At 35.0% G+C, this 16,162-nt stretch overlaps 2 protein-coding genes and 1 long non-coding RNA gene across 5 annotated transcripts; 2 read left to right on the forward strand and 1 right to left on the reverse strand.

Annotated features, from left to right (window-relative positions):
* Positions 1-755: 755 nt before the first annotated feature.
* LOC129888934 (tubulin alpha-3 chain-like) lies at positions 756-3,625 on the forward strand. The gene is made up of 4 exons (XM_055964004.1): positions 756-980; positions 2,055-2,289; positions 2,370-2,740; positions 2,817-3,625. The coding sequence occupies exons 1-4, from the start codon at positions 888-890 to the stop codon at positions 3,471-3,473; spliced, it is 1,356 nt and encodes a 451-aa protein (XP_055819979.1). The 5' UTR covers positions 756-887; the 3' UTR covers positions 3,474-3,625.
* An 807-nt stretch (positions 3,626-4,432) lies between these two features.
* On the forward strand, positions 4,433-6,684 carry LOC129890386 (uncharacterized). 3 transcript variants are annotated; one of them, XR_008767017.1, is made up of 4 exons: positions 4,433-4,593; positions 5,718-5,797; positions 5,878-5,939; positions 6,526-6,684. It is a non-coding gene; the product is annotated as an uncharacterized LOC129890386 (long non-coding RNA). The 3 variants fall into 3 exon arrangements; XR_008767015.1 differs by having other exon boundaries at positions 5,718-5,939; XR_008767016.1 differs by lacking the exon at positions 5,718-5,797 and having other exon boundaries at positions 5,798-5,939.
* A 1,520-nt stretch (positions 6,685-8,204) lies between these two features.
* LOC129888935 (60S ribosomal protein L32-1-like) lies at positions 8,205-11,410 on the reverse strand. The gene is made up of 4 exons (XM_055964005.1): positions 11,302-11,410; positions 11,106-11,215; positions 8,690-8,871; positions 8,205-8,577 (listed from the first exon to the last, which is right to left on the reverse strand). Exons 2-4 carry the CDS (start codon positions 11,193-11,195, stop codon positions 8,448-8,450), a joined length of 402 nt encoding a protein of 133 aa, XP_055819980.1. The 5' UTR covers positions 11,196-11,215; positions 11,302-11,410; the 3' UTR covers positions 8,205-8,447.
* Between the last annotated feature and the right edge of the window lie 4,752 nt (positions 11,411-16,162).

A 16,162-nucleotide genomic window follows, 5' to 3' on the forward strand; every position in this document is an offset into this window, starting at 1 on the left:
TATTAGAGGATTGTTATGACCATAATTCACATCAAATACACTTCAAACACTCAAGAATCAGTCATAATAATTATATTACAATTAGAATTTATTGGGTTCGAACCTATACACATACAAAAAATGGTTCGGGTCTTAGCATATAAATTTTTGAGATGTTATAAAACAACCCCTAAGACATTCTCTTTCCTAGTTTTAAGACATTCCATAATATTTGTACCAACATAATAACTTTTCATTTTTCTTCACTTTCCATACAAATAAAAAAAGTACAATAATAACAATAACAATATATTCAATATAATTTAATAAATAAAGTCTAAAGAGAGTGTTATATACACAATTTTACCTTTATTTTGTAAATCTAAAAATATTATTTTCGAAAAATCCTATACTCGAATAAGCATATCAAAAATCAAGTATGTTTATTAAATACAATAACAAAGAATCCTACAAATCAAACAGTAAAAAATATTCTTGATAACTTCCACTAATGAAATAGTATTTAATTATGTAATTAATTTCTTTTTATTTCTTCCATGAAAAGTGTATTACCCCACAATTCTAACGAAGGAGAAACCTCCCTTTTCCACAACAATTCAAAATAATTCAAAACAGCGCGGGCTTACCTAATCTAACCCATGGTTAATATTAAAGCCGAAATTCTCGGAGACAATATTAACCACAGTTAATGACCCGGATTAATTAACCCGATATCCATTTTGCCTTTTTCCTTATAAAATAGACGCCCTTCAGTACATGAAAATCTCACAATTCGAAATTTGAAACTCAAATCCCTTTTGGTTTTTGAAACGGCGTCTTGATAAACGCCGTCCTTCTCTTCTTCTTCTTTGAATTTTAGGGTTTCGAGTTTTTCTTTTCCACCGAAAATGAGAGAATGCATATCGATCCACATTGGTCAGGCCGGTATTCAGGTCGGAAATGCTTGCTGGGAACTTTACTGCCTCGAGCACGGCATTCAGGTATAGTTTTTTTTTATTTTGGAATTTTAATCGTATTTTCTGTGTGTTTTGCTTCGTATATCGTTGGAAATGTGAAGTATTTTCCAGATCTGGTTATATATGTTTCGATTGAATGAAGTTGTGCATTTTTTTTCAATAGATCTAATTGATGATTAATGTTAATGTGAGTTTTTATCAGTAGATCTGGTAGAATGTTTGAGATGTAGGTTTGATAACTGTCCCGACTGATTTCTAATGTGAAAAAATACGATAGATCTGATTGATATTGATAATTTACATTAATGTGAGCTTTTTTGGGTAGATCTGGTAGAATGTTTGATATGTAGGCTTGATAACTGTCCGATTGATTTCAAATGTGAAAAATGTGATAGATTTGATTCATAATTTATGACTGTTAATGTAGGTGTTTTCAGAAGATCTGGTAGAATATTTTAGATAGAGGTTTGATAACTGTCCAGTTGAATAGATCTGATTGAATGTTTTACATATAGTATCCAGTTGTAGAAATGTGATATTTTATTGCAGATCTGATTGAAAATGTGGAACTATTCAGGTAGATCCTATTGAATAATTTGTGTAGAATTCATAGTGTCCGACTGTTAAATGATTTCCTTGATACTTGTAACTATTTTGGTTACATATTCCTGGGATACTCTAATGAGATCTGCATTGTCATCGTATGGATCCAGTTAAAACCAGTAAGTTTGTGTTGCATTTTAGATTTACGGGGTTCTAATGACAATTATATTCTATCCTTGGTTAAATCCGTCAGCGCCATGCTTAAATTTGTAGATGTATGATTGTGAATGTTCACATGATTCAACACGAAATAGCTGGATATTTGCTTTACTTTGATTTGGAGTCTCTTATCTTTATGTTGATGTATGATGCTTTAATGATGTTGCTTAGTTACATTTCTATGTTTTTCTTTTCCAACTTGTTGTCCTTGTCTATTAGCTTGGTTTTGTTGTCTTCTGGGACATACATGAATCCTTTTCCCGTGGTTTAAACCTTATGAATCTTGAGAAATTTGCTAATTATGAATTGCTAAAAAAATTTCTTCTGCTTCCAAAGCCTGATGGCCAGATGCCAGGTGACAAGACAGTTGGAGGGGGTGATGATGCATTCAACACCTTCTTCAGTGAAACTGGAGCTGGAAAGCATGTCCCTAGAGCTGTCTTTGTAGATCTTGAACCCACTGTCATTGATGAAGTGAGGACAGGAACATACCGACAGCTCTTTCACCCTGAACAGCTCATAAGTGGCAAAGAAGATGCAGCCAACAATTTTGCCCGTGGCCACTATACCAGTAAGTTTTCCTCCTTACTGGCTCTTACTTAATTACATTTGGTTTTGAAGGCTGATAGTTTTCTTTGTCTCTGCTTATAGTTGGGAAAGAGATAGTTGATCTCTGCTTGGATCGCATCCGGAAGCTTGCAGACAACTGTACTGGTCTTCAAGGGTTTTTGGTCTTCAATGCTGTTGGTGGTGGTACTGGTTCAGGACTGGGGTCACTTCTTCTGGAACGTCTCTCTGTTGACTACGGGAAGAAGTCCAAACTTGGTTTCACAATTTATCCCTCGCCACAGGTCTCAACTTCTGTTGTTGAGCCTTACAACAGTGTCCTGTCAACTCATTCCCTACTTGAGCACACTGATGTGTCAATCCTTTTGGATAATGAAGCCATTTATGACATTTGCAGGCGCTCATTGGACATTGAGCGCCCTACCTATACCAACCTGAATCGCCTTATCTCACAGGTAATGTAGTACTGTATGACTCTTTGGAATCAATTAGCTCTAATTTGCTGGTACTAATTTTGTGCAACCTGTGCAGGTTATATCTTCTCTGACAGCTTCATTGAGGTTTGATGGTGCTCTGAATGTTGATGTGAATGAATTCCAGACCAATCTTGTCCCCTATCCCAGGATCCATTTTATGCTTTCCTCATACGCCCCTGTCATATCAGCTGAGAAGGCCTACCATGAGCAACTTTCAGTTGCAGAGATCACCAACAGTGCCTTTGAGCCATCTTCTATGATGGTTAAGTGTGACCCTCGCCATGGCAAGTACATGGCTTGCTGCCTCATGTTCCGTGGTGATGTGGTGCCAAAGGATGTTAATGCTGCTGTGGCCACCATCAAGACTAAGCGCACCATCCAATTCGTTGACTGGTGCCCCACAGGGTTCAAGTGTGGTATCAACTATCAGCCACCAACTGTTGTTCCTGGTGGTGACCTTGCTAAGGTGCAGAGGGCTGTATGCATGATTTCCAACTCAACAAGTGTTGCTGAGGTCTTCTCACGCATTGACCACAAGTTTGATCTGATGTATGCCAAGCGTGCTTTTGTGCATTGGTATGTCGGTGAGGGCATGGAGGAAGGTGAATTCAGTGAAGCCCGTGAAGATCTTGCTGCCCTGGAGAAGGATTATGAAGAGGTTGGTGCTGAAGGTGATGATGAAGGAGATGGAGAAGATGATGAGGAGTACTGAGCAATGATATGTAGGCTGTAAAATGCCGGTCTGTTTTTATTTCTCTAGTGTCCTTATGTTGCACTAGTAAAAACTTCTGTGTGGGTTGAATTCTGTTGGTGTTGAAACATGTGTTTGTTTGACTATGTACTTGGTTATGCCGCACCTTTCTTTATTTTCATCCGTATCTGTGTTTGTATGATACTTTTCATGGTATTTTTTGGAGTACATTTCGATGTGTGGAGGAACCACTTCAGACTTGTAGAAGCTGTTACCTATCTGTCAGCTTGTCAAAGTTTTCTTAACATGTCTAGGTTAAACACTACACCTAAGAATGATGAGCCATTAACCAAGGCTCGTTTGTGTTTCCGTGCTCACTCTTTTAGTCTCTGAATGTTCTCGAGTGAGTTTCGAATTCACCCTTAAGTGCGTGAAGTAATAGACATTGGCTTCCAGTTAATAAACAAACATCCTCAGTTTTATTAGGCTATGAAAAGACTTACAAAAATATGATTTGATAGTTTCTTTAAGGCCAACAAGAATGGGAAACTTCCTCTTTTTTTTTTTTATGAAAACAGTACAATCTTTGCGTGTAAGTTCATCTATTTGCTGTGTGTAAGTTCATCTAGAATACCACACAATGATCTATAGCCAGTTGAACAACTACTTATTATAGATCTGGGTCGTTTGATGTGAGAGATAAAAATAAATAGTCATGGAATAAAAAATAGTTTAGAGGTAAAATTTTGGTGTCTTGTTTGGTTGCCATGTTTGACCATAGTGATTGATAATGGGATGAGTTATCCAGAATAACTAATTCCATAATAATTAATTCTGGGATTACTTGTTTCCATCCAAATGGCTACAAAGAATCGGACACATTTTTCCTATATTTCTCCTAAGTGACATCAAAATACTTTTTCAGCCAATTCGAAGTAGCAATAGATGAAATTGAATCAAACAAAAGTTGAGGGATTGAGGATCTTTTCTCCCATGTATTGAGTAATGCGTATCTGCCTAATTAGCAAGTTATTAGTATTAAAACAATCCTCCTTTTTCTCCTCCCAAGGAATCTGAATATGAGGATCTCTTATTCTCTCTCTTTCTCATCCTTTTTTTTGTTGCATTTCTTGATTCTCAGGTATGGCTCTTCCAACTTGTCATTGTTCACAATCCTTTTGTTTTGGCTATCCATGTCCTTGTAGTTTTTTTAACACAATATCTCTCGTATCCAAGGCCAGATTAGTAAATGATCGGTTAGCTTGTTTCTTTCTCTGTAAATATGAGTTACCATCATTGTTTTCTCCTCCAAGATTCTTCAGATTTTCTCCATGATGTCAATAATATTTCAAGGGATTTCCCAATATCTTTGGATGATATTCTTTAGCACTGAAAAATTTGTTTCTATCACAATTTTATCCATCTGTTTGCTCTTCATCTATTTAAGTGTCTGCAGTATAGTCATAGTTTCTACTTGTGTGTTGGTGAATAGGCTTTAACTTGTGCTTTACCTTCTCATCTCTCACACAGAAGGGAAAGGGAGTCAAAGACTTCGAACCAATGCCCTGGGTTGATTCTTGAGCGGGAAGCCGTTTTTTCTTTTTCTTAAAAATGGATAGATCTCTTTACTTGTATGATTTAGATGTTTTCATTTCGTCAAGTTTCTGAATCATACGATTCTGAGGATTCTGCTTTTCACAACTCCAAGAACTTATCTCAGGATTTCGCCTTGAGTCATCCAATATCAGGTGTTTTCATACTGCAATAGTCACCTTTACAACTTGCTAGTCATTCCACTTATATGGAGCATACTTGAAGTTTTTCCTCCTCAGTTTTAAAAGTATAATCACATCACATGAATCATGATATATTAAATTTGTGTTTGACACCTTTCCTTCATGTCTCGGTGTGTCTTCTTTTCCACAACTCCCAAATTATAATTGTAAAAACTGCCTGAAATATATCTCTAGCTGGATGGTTGAGAGATAATCCCACCATTTGTTTACTAGATGAGTAACATGTAGGTTGTAGATGTCTATCTATACCGGTCTGCAAAAATGTTCCACACAGCTTAGGTTGAAGGTGAATGTAAGAAGACGTAAGCTATGTCTTCAGTTTCAATTTTGAAATTTAAACTGCCACTAGATGATAAACTACACATGAAGAATATCTTGGCAGGTTGGCCCTATACAGTTTGCTGAATCCTTTTATTTGTTTTAGCAATTGAAAAGCAGATGTTAAGGTAAATTTTCCTCTTGTATCCAGGTTTTAGTAAGCTTTATATACCTTCTTATACACTCTTGGTGGATCAGTATTTTCCATAATGTGTCTTGCTAATTCTTCAGGTAGGATTCTTCTCAGCAGTTCTTCATTCCACTCTCCATCTTCTGCTACTTCTTTGATTAGTATGATTGTTTGACCACAGATAAAGCCTGCTGGAGTAATGTGGTATAGAGCCCCCAATCTTGTCCAGTTATCCAATCACAAGTAAAAGTTCTCTCGTATGCCCCTATTTTGTTTTGCGCTACTACTGTATGACACATTCTTTAAAATACTTGAGTACTCATGTAAGTCCTCCATAGATATTGTTGGGTTCTCATATTCCACCACAACTTTGCAAAGGATGTTTTAGAAACATGACTTCTGAAGCCATTACACCTGGGTGGCATAGAGTAAGAGTAGTCCATGTTGGCCAATGTTCGGTTGAATTCCCAGCTGAATTACTTCAGAAGAACTTAGCAAACAATCTATAAATTTGAGCTAATGCAGATAAAAGATGAATGGACATACTTTGTAGCACATGTTTATAGACAACAATTTTCATGTCCAATAACTCAGCCTGTTTTGGACCTCTACTAATTATTTGTAATGCAAATTTTGTCTTCTCCCATAAATATATTGTGGAACCCCAAGATAAGTGAATGGGAACTTTTTCCTTGGTATCTGAGTATGGTAAACTAGATTACTGCTGTGCAGTTACTGTGAGATATCATATCACCACAACAAGATATAAGTACCTTGTATCTTTCTTCTTTGGCATCAATACTAATTTTGGAACAACTGATGTATCTAGGTAGTTCATGACCACAGAAGATGGCAGAGGCGAACCCAAGATTTGCAGAATCCAGGTGCACCAATATTATCTTAATTTAGGTGTTAGCGAAACTTTCAATGACAATTAATGGATAATGTAGTATTCGATCGCTAATGACTTGAACAAAATTGGAAATATTAAATACAAACATATAGATCAAATATGAGCTCTAAGCAAATACTTGAACTTTACTTTGTCATTTTAAGCCTTTAAAGGTAATATGTAAACTTTAACTTTTTTAAAACAATTGAGTGTGATAGCTCAATGGTCAATGTGAGTTTTTTCTACTAAATGATCATGAATTCGAATCCCTTTTCTAGCAATTTTGATCTTAAACTTAAAATAAAAACAGTGAAATTGGATTCTAGCATGGATTGAACACTCAAGTCACGTGGGTTGGTGCTTCGGATTGCACCAACAGCCCAAGTGCACTTCTATGCTCCTTATGGGTGTGTTGTTAATTTTATGCTAGTTTCTGCCAGTTTCTCAAGATAGATATACATATATACACATGATCTTTTTTGAAGTTAATAAATGCGTGTGCACCCCACTTATACATGTGGGTCCGCCTCTGGAAGGAGGTCCTCGTCGTCTTAACTATATCTTTGAAAATAATATTCCAACATGCTTTCTTGTATATCCATCAAGTACTCCAACATTTTCTACATTCAACCAAACACAAGTCTTTTTACCCCCTCCTCTTCTTGTATCTCATTCATTGTTCAGTTTTGTTCTTCAACGATCACATCAGAAATATAATTCAGTAGGTAAATGGTTGCACTAAACTGATTTTTTTAAAAATAAAAATGATTGCCTCTTGTGCTATTTCTCCTTCTGTATCTAGCCACACATCATAGTTCTCTCTGTCTCAATTTATGTGATGTTGTTTAACTTGACGTGAACTTTAAGAAATAATGAAATATTTTTGAAACTAGTGGTCTAAAACAAGTCATAAATGCTTGTGTGACTATAAATCATATCTATAAGGGTAAAATAGATATTTTAAAGTTGAATTATTATTAATTATAGAAATATGTCATTCTTTTTGGTACTGACTAAAAAGAAAAATGTATCACATAAATTGACATAGGGAGTATTATATAGAATCTTTTTAAGTTGCGCTCTTCCTCTAAAACTTGTCTTTTGAGCCACTAAATATTGGAAAAGCTTTCTACCAAACATTGTTTCAAGACAAATGAGTTATAATCAACTCTTTTCATGATATTTAGGAAATTTGAAAAGGAACACATAATTCATGTGAAAAATAGATACTTGAACCGTAGAGCCTTATAAAAAATTTAAAGAGAAGTTTGAATCAATCGCCGTTGTGGAAGATGTAAGAAAAGAGTTTGTAATATCGAAAATGAACCTTATGATCTTTAAATTGATGACCCAATTTACACGGGCACTTGAATTGAAAGTTTGTAAGTGAAAATGAGTTTAATGAAACTAATATTATTTTCAACTTGCACATACAATAAAGAATCATTCTATCCTTCCCTCCCTCCTAATCTGAAGGCACATCTTTTTCTCCCATGACAGAATTTATTCACTTCCTCCTTCCCTTGCTTCCCCGTTCTTCGAGTATAATAATTTAGAGAATAGTCAAAGACATCAACCAATTTCAAAAGGATAAAGAATCAAACATGAACTTGATATAGCACAATATAAGATCATCTATTGTAATCTGCAGATCAGCAGTAATGCAGCAATAGTCACTAGAAAGATATAGGAAAACCAAAATCTGATGATTTAAACAATTGAAAGTAATTGGATGGTTCAGAACCAACATCTAAGAAAAATAGAGAACTGGTTTGAAGTCAAACACAGGGAACAAGTTCAAACACTGAATATATAGATCTCTTCTAAAGGGCAAAAATCTCTTCTCAAGCTCCAAATGCTCATTCATCCTCCTGGCTGCGAAGCCTGGCGAGCTTGTTAGTTATAACCACGTCAAGTTGAGCTGCTCGCTCCACGATTTCTTTCCTTTTCCTTGTGGACACATTGTGTGCGATCTCCGCACAGTAAGTTCTGTGAACCAAAAAAAATGTGATCACTTAACAACAAAGATTGTGTGCGATCTCCGCACAAGAATAGTCTCTGTGTTCAGATGATAAGGAAAATACTATACTTGTTGCATTACCTGTTGTGCATCATTAGAATCTCAAGCTCACTTGCATTGTGCACAACAAACTTCTTGAATCCATTGGGAAGATAGTGGCGGGTTTTTTTATCAGAGCCGTATCCAATGTTGGGCATCAGGACACATCCTTTGAACTTTCTTCTCACTCTAGAATCAATACCTTTTGGTCGGCGCCAGCTTGGCTGTATTGACAAATTCAATAGTTAGTTTCATTTGGTAATCCATGTACAGTTCAAATAGGGCTGAAGAAAGGGAAATGGGCTGGAGACTTTACATGCCTAACAGAGATTGCTAACTACAAACCAAACCAATTAAACTAACATGATGACATACAAAACCAATTAATGACATGCAAATTATGCAATACATAAAGGTCAATGTTTTTCTCATTTCTCTAACATTATTCAGAGAGGGTCAGAGAACAGAGTATTAGAAGGTCATTAACAGGAGCTAATAGTGTATTAGTGTTGCCGCACATGTTCTGTAATTTGACTCCCCGTAGGTTTTCCTTGGATACATAGGGAAAGTAATAATCTTTCCATAATCATCTTTTAGATTAAACTAAGGTTTAATTTGTTTGCAGTAATTTTAAATTCTGAAGTTGCATTTCCATTTAAAAAATGGAGAAGAGCAGATATTACAAGTTTGGAATTTGAAAGTGTGTCCTAAGAGTTGTTTTCATTTCTTCATTTGTCGGAGAGCAAATTTACACCCTCTAATCCCTATTTACTTCATTTAAATAGAATAGTCTTCCCATCTACTAGAACAACTGTTTTCGCTAACATGTCAATCTTTGTTCAGTTTTCCCCACAATTACACAGGAATTTTATGATTTTCAATCACTCAATTACATAATACACCATGAAGGAAGAACAAATTCCCAAATTATCACCAAAAGAGCTATAAAGATGCAATACAGATCAGATGGAAGTGCATGTTCTGATTCATCATTGAATACTAACAGTACAGGTGGATAAACATCATCACACCACTTCACATAAACAAATCACACAGCAAAAACAAACTACAACAAAGAAAACTACATATATTTTTAGCGTTACTGCTCCCCCATCAACAGAATGCCAGTACGGAACAGAAGTATATAACCATAACCAAACTCACTTTTCTCCTCACAAAAGTGATTTAGATAAGCTTACTTGCACCTCAACTAATCATTAGACAAACTTACCAACCAAAATGGGGCAGATGAACTCACATTGAGCTTCATAGAGGTAAATCTTTACTACATCTCAACAACTCACTTCATTCCCAATATTAAAACGCATAACAAATCTTATACGAACACTCTTGTTACTAAATAAAGCAACTCTAAACATCTATTCAACATTACTTTTCACAGAAACAGAAAAACAGTACAGAACAAAGGAATATAAACATAACCAAATTCACTTACTCAATAATTTAAATTCTGAACACTATAGTGATTCAGATCAGCTTGATCACACGTCAACTAGTAATTAGATAACCTACAATCATACATGAGCATGATCGTTGGTGACCCTAACCATCAAAATGGAACTGATGAACCCACACTGAGCTTTATATAGACAAATTTCTCCAACATATCAACAATTTAAACTACTTCCTCCGTAATACTAAAGCTCGTAACAATCTCATATGAACACTTAAGTTTTACTCAATAAATACTACCACGCACAAGCACGAGTGTTCAGTGAATCTAACAATCAAAATGGAACAGATAAACTCACACTGAGCTTCATATAGACAAATTTCTCCAACATCTCAACAATTCAAACTACTTCCTTCGCAATATACGTTTTACTCAATAAATACTACCATACACAAGCACAAGTGTTCAGTGAATCTAACCATCAAAATGGGACAGATAAACTCAGACTGAGCTTCATAGAGTCAAATTTCACCTACATCTCAACAATTCAACCATCCTTTTGAACTACTTCCTCTGGAATACTAAAGAGGATAACAATCTCATATGAACACTTCGTTTTACTTAATAAATACTGCAACACACAAGCACGAGTGTTCAGTGAATCTAACCATCAAAATGGAACAGATGAACTCACACTGAGCTTCATATAGACAAATTTCTCCAACATTTCAACAATTCAAACTAATTCCTTCATAATACAGAAACGCATAAAATCTCATATGAGCACTTACATTATACTCAATAAATACTACCATACACAAGCACGAGTGTTCAGTGAATCTAACCATCAAAATAAGACAGATAAACTCACACTGAGCTTCATGGAGTCAAATTTCTCCTACATCTCAACAATTCAATCATCCTTTCAAACTACTTCCTCCGGAATACTAAAGCGCATAACAATCTCATACAAGCACAAGCTTCTACTCAAAATAACCAATTTAAGCATGTACAAAAATCAGGAATACTGAAACAAAACAGTACCTTGACAGTGATTCTGCGGTCACATTGAGGCCTTTTGAACTGTTTAACCCTCTTCTTCACTACCTTCTTGTTCAGGAGAGGTACCGCCATTGTTGATTTTCACTTACCTTCTGCACACAGTTACCGATGAATAGTATTATACACAAAATTCAGTCATATAGAGAAAAAAGCAGAAGCAGAGAGAGAGGACACTCACATAGAAGATAGAATTAGGGTTTTCTGCTAAGCAGCTGCGGCTTTCATTGTGGAGATGATGAATTAGTCTTATATACCTAAGGGGACGGGGATGTTGCTAGGGTTAGAGAAGTGAAATTCAAAATATTAATTTAAAAAAAAAAGAACTTTTTATATATATATATATATATACAAAAGAAATAAACTACAATTACATGATTTTAGTTGGTTGGGATTGAAAAAAGAATCAGTATGCAATGTATACATTATTATGTCAACAATGTATATAGATACATATACATCTTCGATGTTTATATATTTTTGGTTAAAGAGAATATATACATCTCTGCTACATAGGTATACATCATCTGTACACTATTTATATAATATTGATATATTATATATACATATCGATACATTACATATACATGTGCTCATTTTGTTGAAAATAATTTTGTCTCATGGACATAATGGTAAGTAACCCTTACATATATGTACGAATTATCCTTTGCGATTAGTTACCAACAACAATAACATACGAGTAATTTCACAAGTGGAATTTGGTGAGGTTGGAGCGTATGCAGACCTCAACCCTACATCATACAGATATAAAGACGGTTTTCAATGGTTAAAAAATGTGATTAATTACTATAAAAATAGACCTAGTGAAATCTCACAAGTGTGGTCTGTGAAGGATAGAGTGTATGTAAACTTTATCACAATTTCATTTAGATAGAGATACTGTTTTCGAAAGACTCTCAGCTCGAGTAAAATAAATCATAGTAGATGTGAAAAGGAAAAATGACAATGACGAAAATATAGCAGCTGCTACGTAAACAGTAACAATCTAGGGTAAAGGTACGCATATCTTACCACTCTTATCTCCTGCAAGTTAAAGTAGCAATTAAAGGAAAAGCGTGATAGATAATAACAAAGTAGTACGGAGCAGATATGCAAGGAATTGTAACAAAAACAACAACAAGGTGTAGTCAACTAAACATAGTAAATCACATATGAAATCATATACCAAAAATCAATGACTATATGAATATGCTAATACTATGACCGACGTGGAGCTCTATACTCTCACTTATCCAAATACATAAATAGACTAGTAATAAAATAACTCTCAACTACTTGCTAACTTTCTACCCTTATCCGCGACTTTCATATCCTCATATCTAATCTCATGTCCTCGATAACTAAAGATATGTCATATCCAAACTAATCACATCTCTTTAATACTTATTTGGTCTACCTCTTCAGTCTTCTCAATCCCTTTAGAAATTGGTAATTGTGCTAATTATCAATTTATAAATAGTTAGTTTAAAATAAATATTAATTTAAATAGAGATTTGCATCTTCTATGTCACTTGACTCAAATTTATAAGATTCTGAATAAATAAAATTTAGATTTAAAAAATAAATATATTTTAATTATTAAAATATAAATGAGTAAGATCAGCACATTCATTAAGTGCAAATAAATGAGGTCTTAGCTGTCATGCCCCAAACTCAAGGGGCACAACTGACACCTAATGCCAAAACTTATGCCAAAGCCGACCCAACTAAACTATTTACTAGTGGCACATAACAGCCACATGCAATCAAGAAAACAAACAAGTATATCCCGACAAAAAAACCAGTCATCGGCCAACAAGGCCTTTGTGGACAGTTCTAGAAAGAAACCAGCTACACCCAAAGATTCATGTAATTTAATAAGTAGGTAGCACGTAATCCTGTTCGGTTATCGAGGCCAACATGATATCTAGGAAAGCATAAATGTAAAGTAGGCCATAGAGACCACCATGATCTTCTCTATACAGAAATTGAAAACATGTATATATTATGTAAACTAGGCTAGTGAGCCGTTAAACTGTCAACAAAACAACAACAACAACAACAACAATGCCCAATTGGCTAACAAGCTATAGCTAACAAACATACAAGGCCAAAATGACTACCATCATAGCTATACAACCTAACATACTAGTCTGCAAGTCTATATGAATACAATACTTGATGGGACAGGGCCCCAACCTATCCCAAAACTATAAATAGCAAAAAGGCAAACCTCTGAGACTCTAGCGACCCTTGAAAGGAAAAGAGTCAACCCAACCCGCTGAAGCTCGGCTATGCTACTCGACAGGTGTGTCTGATCGTCGTTCAGAACCTGCAGGCATGAATGCAGTGCTCCTAGACAATGGAGAATCAGTACAAGGTAATATACTGAGTATGTAAGGTAATTGAAAGTTGAAACTGAAATATAAGTACATAACGAAAAGGGTAGGGCTGAAACAGAAGTACAATTAGGGGCGTGCAAAAAACAAACCTACCGATAAATCAAACCAAAAAAATATTATTAGGTTATTGGGTTAACAAGTTTTTAATGGTTTTATAAAAAAATTATTGGGTTAACGGTTCGGTTTTGATTTTTAGTATTGAGTTATTAGATAAAGCGATAACCCATTAAGACAGTAATAATTTACTATTTTATTCTTAATAAATATTAAATATTAACCTAATTAGACACTATATGTCTATATCACTACTCTACATAGTCTATCCATTTTACAATACTAGTTCACACCGCTTTAGTCTTTACTTTTTTCTTAAAATCTAAAGATTAGTTTATAATTGTAGCTTTTGCAAGTTTGTAAACATCTGTAATTTGATTAACATCAGAAATTTCATATTATGTTTTGGATGTAACATGTTATTGATGTAGCATTCGTACTATATATGCTCTTATTGATGCATTTTATCATTATCTTTCTTGTTTCACTATATCAAAACATTTACAGTTGATTTGCTTGTTTCACTGCATCGCGCTAAATTGTTAGAGAAGTGAGAAGTCATATATTTATTTTATAACCATTTTTTATTAAGTTAACTGAAAATTGAATCATTAACGATCAAAAATAGATAAATCAAAATCCTATTAAAAACATCTTATTAGTTTGTTATTGGTTTAGCATATTTAAAAATTGAAAACCGATAAACTGAATTGATAATATATAAAATCGAACTGACCGATGCACACCCCTAAGTACAATACTTCTCTCCCTATAACAAGGCAATATAAACACGTAACAAGGAACTTGCCCCCCATAAGCCCGACATGTACAAATAACACACAATCCTTGTAAGTCCTAACGAGCACAAACAATTGCTAAATACCTATATTAACCCCTCTATCTAGATCCTAGTGCCATTCTAATTTGAATTCTCTAAATGTACATATGCCATGAATCAATGTAGATCTAAGGCTCCGTGGTGTAATGCATATATGCTACTCCATAGATACAATCTGTCCGTCCTATAGGTACGGTTTATTCGACCCATAGGCTCGGTAAAACAATCAATCTGTATGCTCAAGAACTCTGTAGTGTCATTATCTACTGAAGATAAAATAGGAGAGTAGGCTCGGTAAAACAATCAATCTATATGCTCAAGAAACCTGTTGTGTCTGTTGAGGCTAAAATAAGTAAATAGGCGGCAACTAATCGATAAAACTTCGCAACAACAAAAAGGAATCATAATTGTTCAAAACACAATCATAACATGTTTTTCCAGGTCACTAGGCAAGGAGTAGAGTGTCACTGATAGACATTATATCATATGTTGGTAGCCAACCCAATAGGACAAGGTTACATGTCAAATAATGATAATATACCGCCCATAACAAGCTTAGGCCATTAGGATCACTCCGGAAATAGAAATAATATCCTTAACATACCTTTCCATCGAATTCCCAAAGCTTCCTCAAAGAAGCTTAGCAAATTAAGAGTAATCCAATAATGCAAAAATCAACCATGCTGCAAATGAGCCAAAACCAATTGATAAGGCATTAAGGTCGTCATCATAACCAACTAACTTTTCATTCAACAAACTAAATCACAATTTCAAAATAGCCAGCAGCTAATAACAACAACACGAGTCTATCAACATCTCACAAAAGTGGTAAGCTCCCGAGAATATATAACAAGACGCACTTCACGCCATTCAATTAATAACCTTAGTATGCAACACCTAAAAGTGGCGCGCCAATCCCCCATCCCTCCATAACTTTATTACCATCAATACACATATCAAAATAGCTCATAACAACACAAACACTAGGCTTCTTGAGCCACGACACTCAAACACCGTCTCGAGGCTCAAAAATCGATAAAATCTTTAAAAATGTAAAAACACAAGGGAGGTAATTAGAGAAAACTCACTGTCACGATCCGACCTAGGGCCTAGTCGTAACACGATGATCGAAATCCCTAAGGTCCCCCAACCAATCTTCTTATTATATCATAAGCATGCATAAGGTAAAGTAAATGCGGAAATAACATAATAAGGGTCTAAAGCATAATCATAGAAGAAGTGTAAACTTGACTACATAAACTCCATACATAAGTCCAACAAATGCCTCTACTACATAAGAAGGGTGGGGGCTAAGACATGTCCCTAACTCACCCTCAACCTGAAAGAAATAAACGTCTTTGAAAGAAGAAACAAACAACTCATAACTAGTCCCTGGTAGATGAGGACTCACCAAACACTTTGCCAATAAGAAACTCTACTAGCCACGTGTGATAGGAGTGTGATCCTCAACTCCTACATTATGAGACAATGTAGGCAATAAATATGCGTTAGTACTTTTAAATGTACTAAGTATGAGGGCATAACATGCAATATAAATCATAAAATGCAATGATCAATCTTTGAAAACATGATAAGGAAGATAAGTGAAGTCATGAGAAAACCGTAATGATCAATACATACAAAGGACATATTTGAAATCATGCCAGGTTGTATATTAGGGAGATAGTAAAGCTCCACGGAGTTCCTATATCCATTATCATTGACAGAGGTACCCAATTTATAGCTAA

Source organism: Solanum dulcamara, chromosome 5 (genome assembly GCF_947179165.1).
Source record: "Solanum dulcamara chromosome 5, daSolDulc1.2, whole genome shotgun sequence".
Classification (NCBI taxonomy): Eukaryota; Viridiplantae; Streptophyta; class Magnoliopsida; order Solanales; family Solanaceae; genus Solanum; species Solanum dulcamara.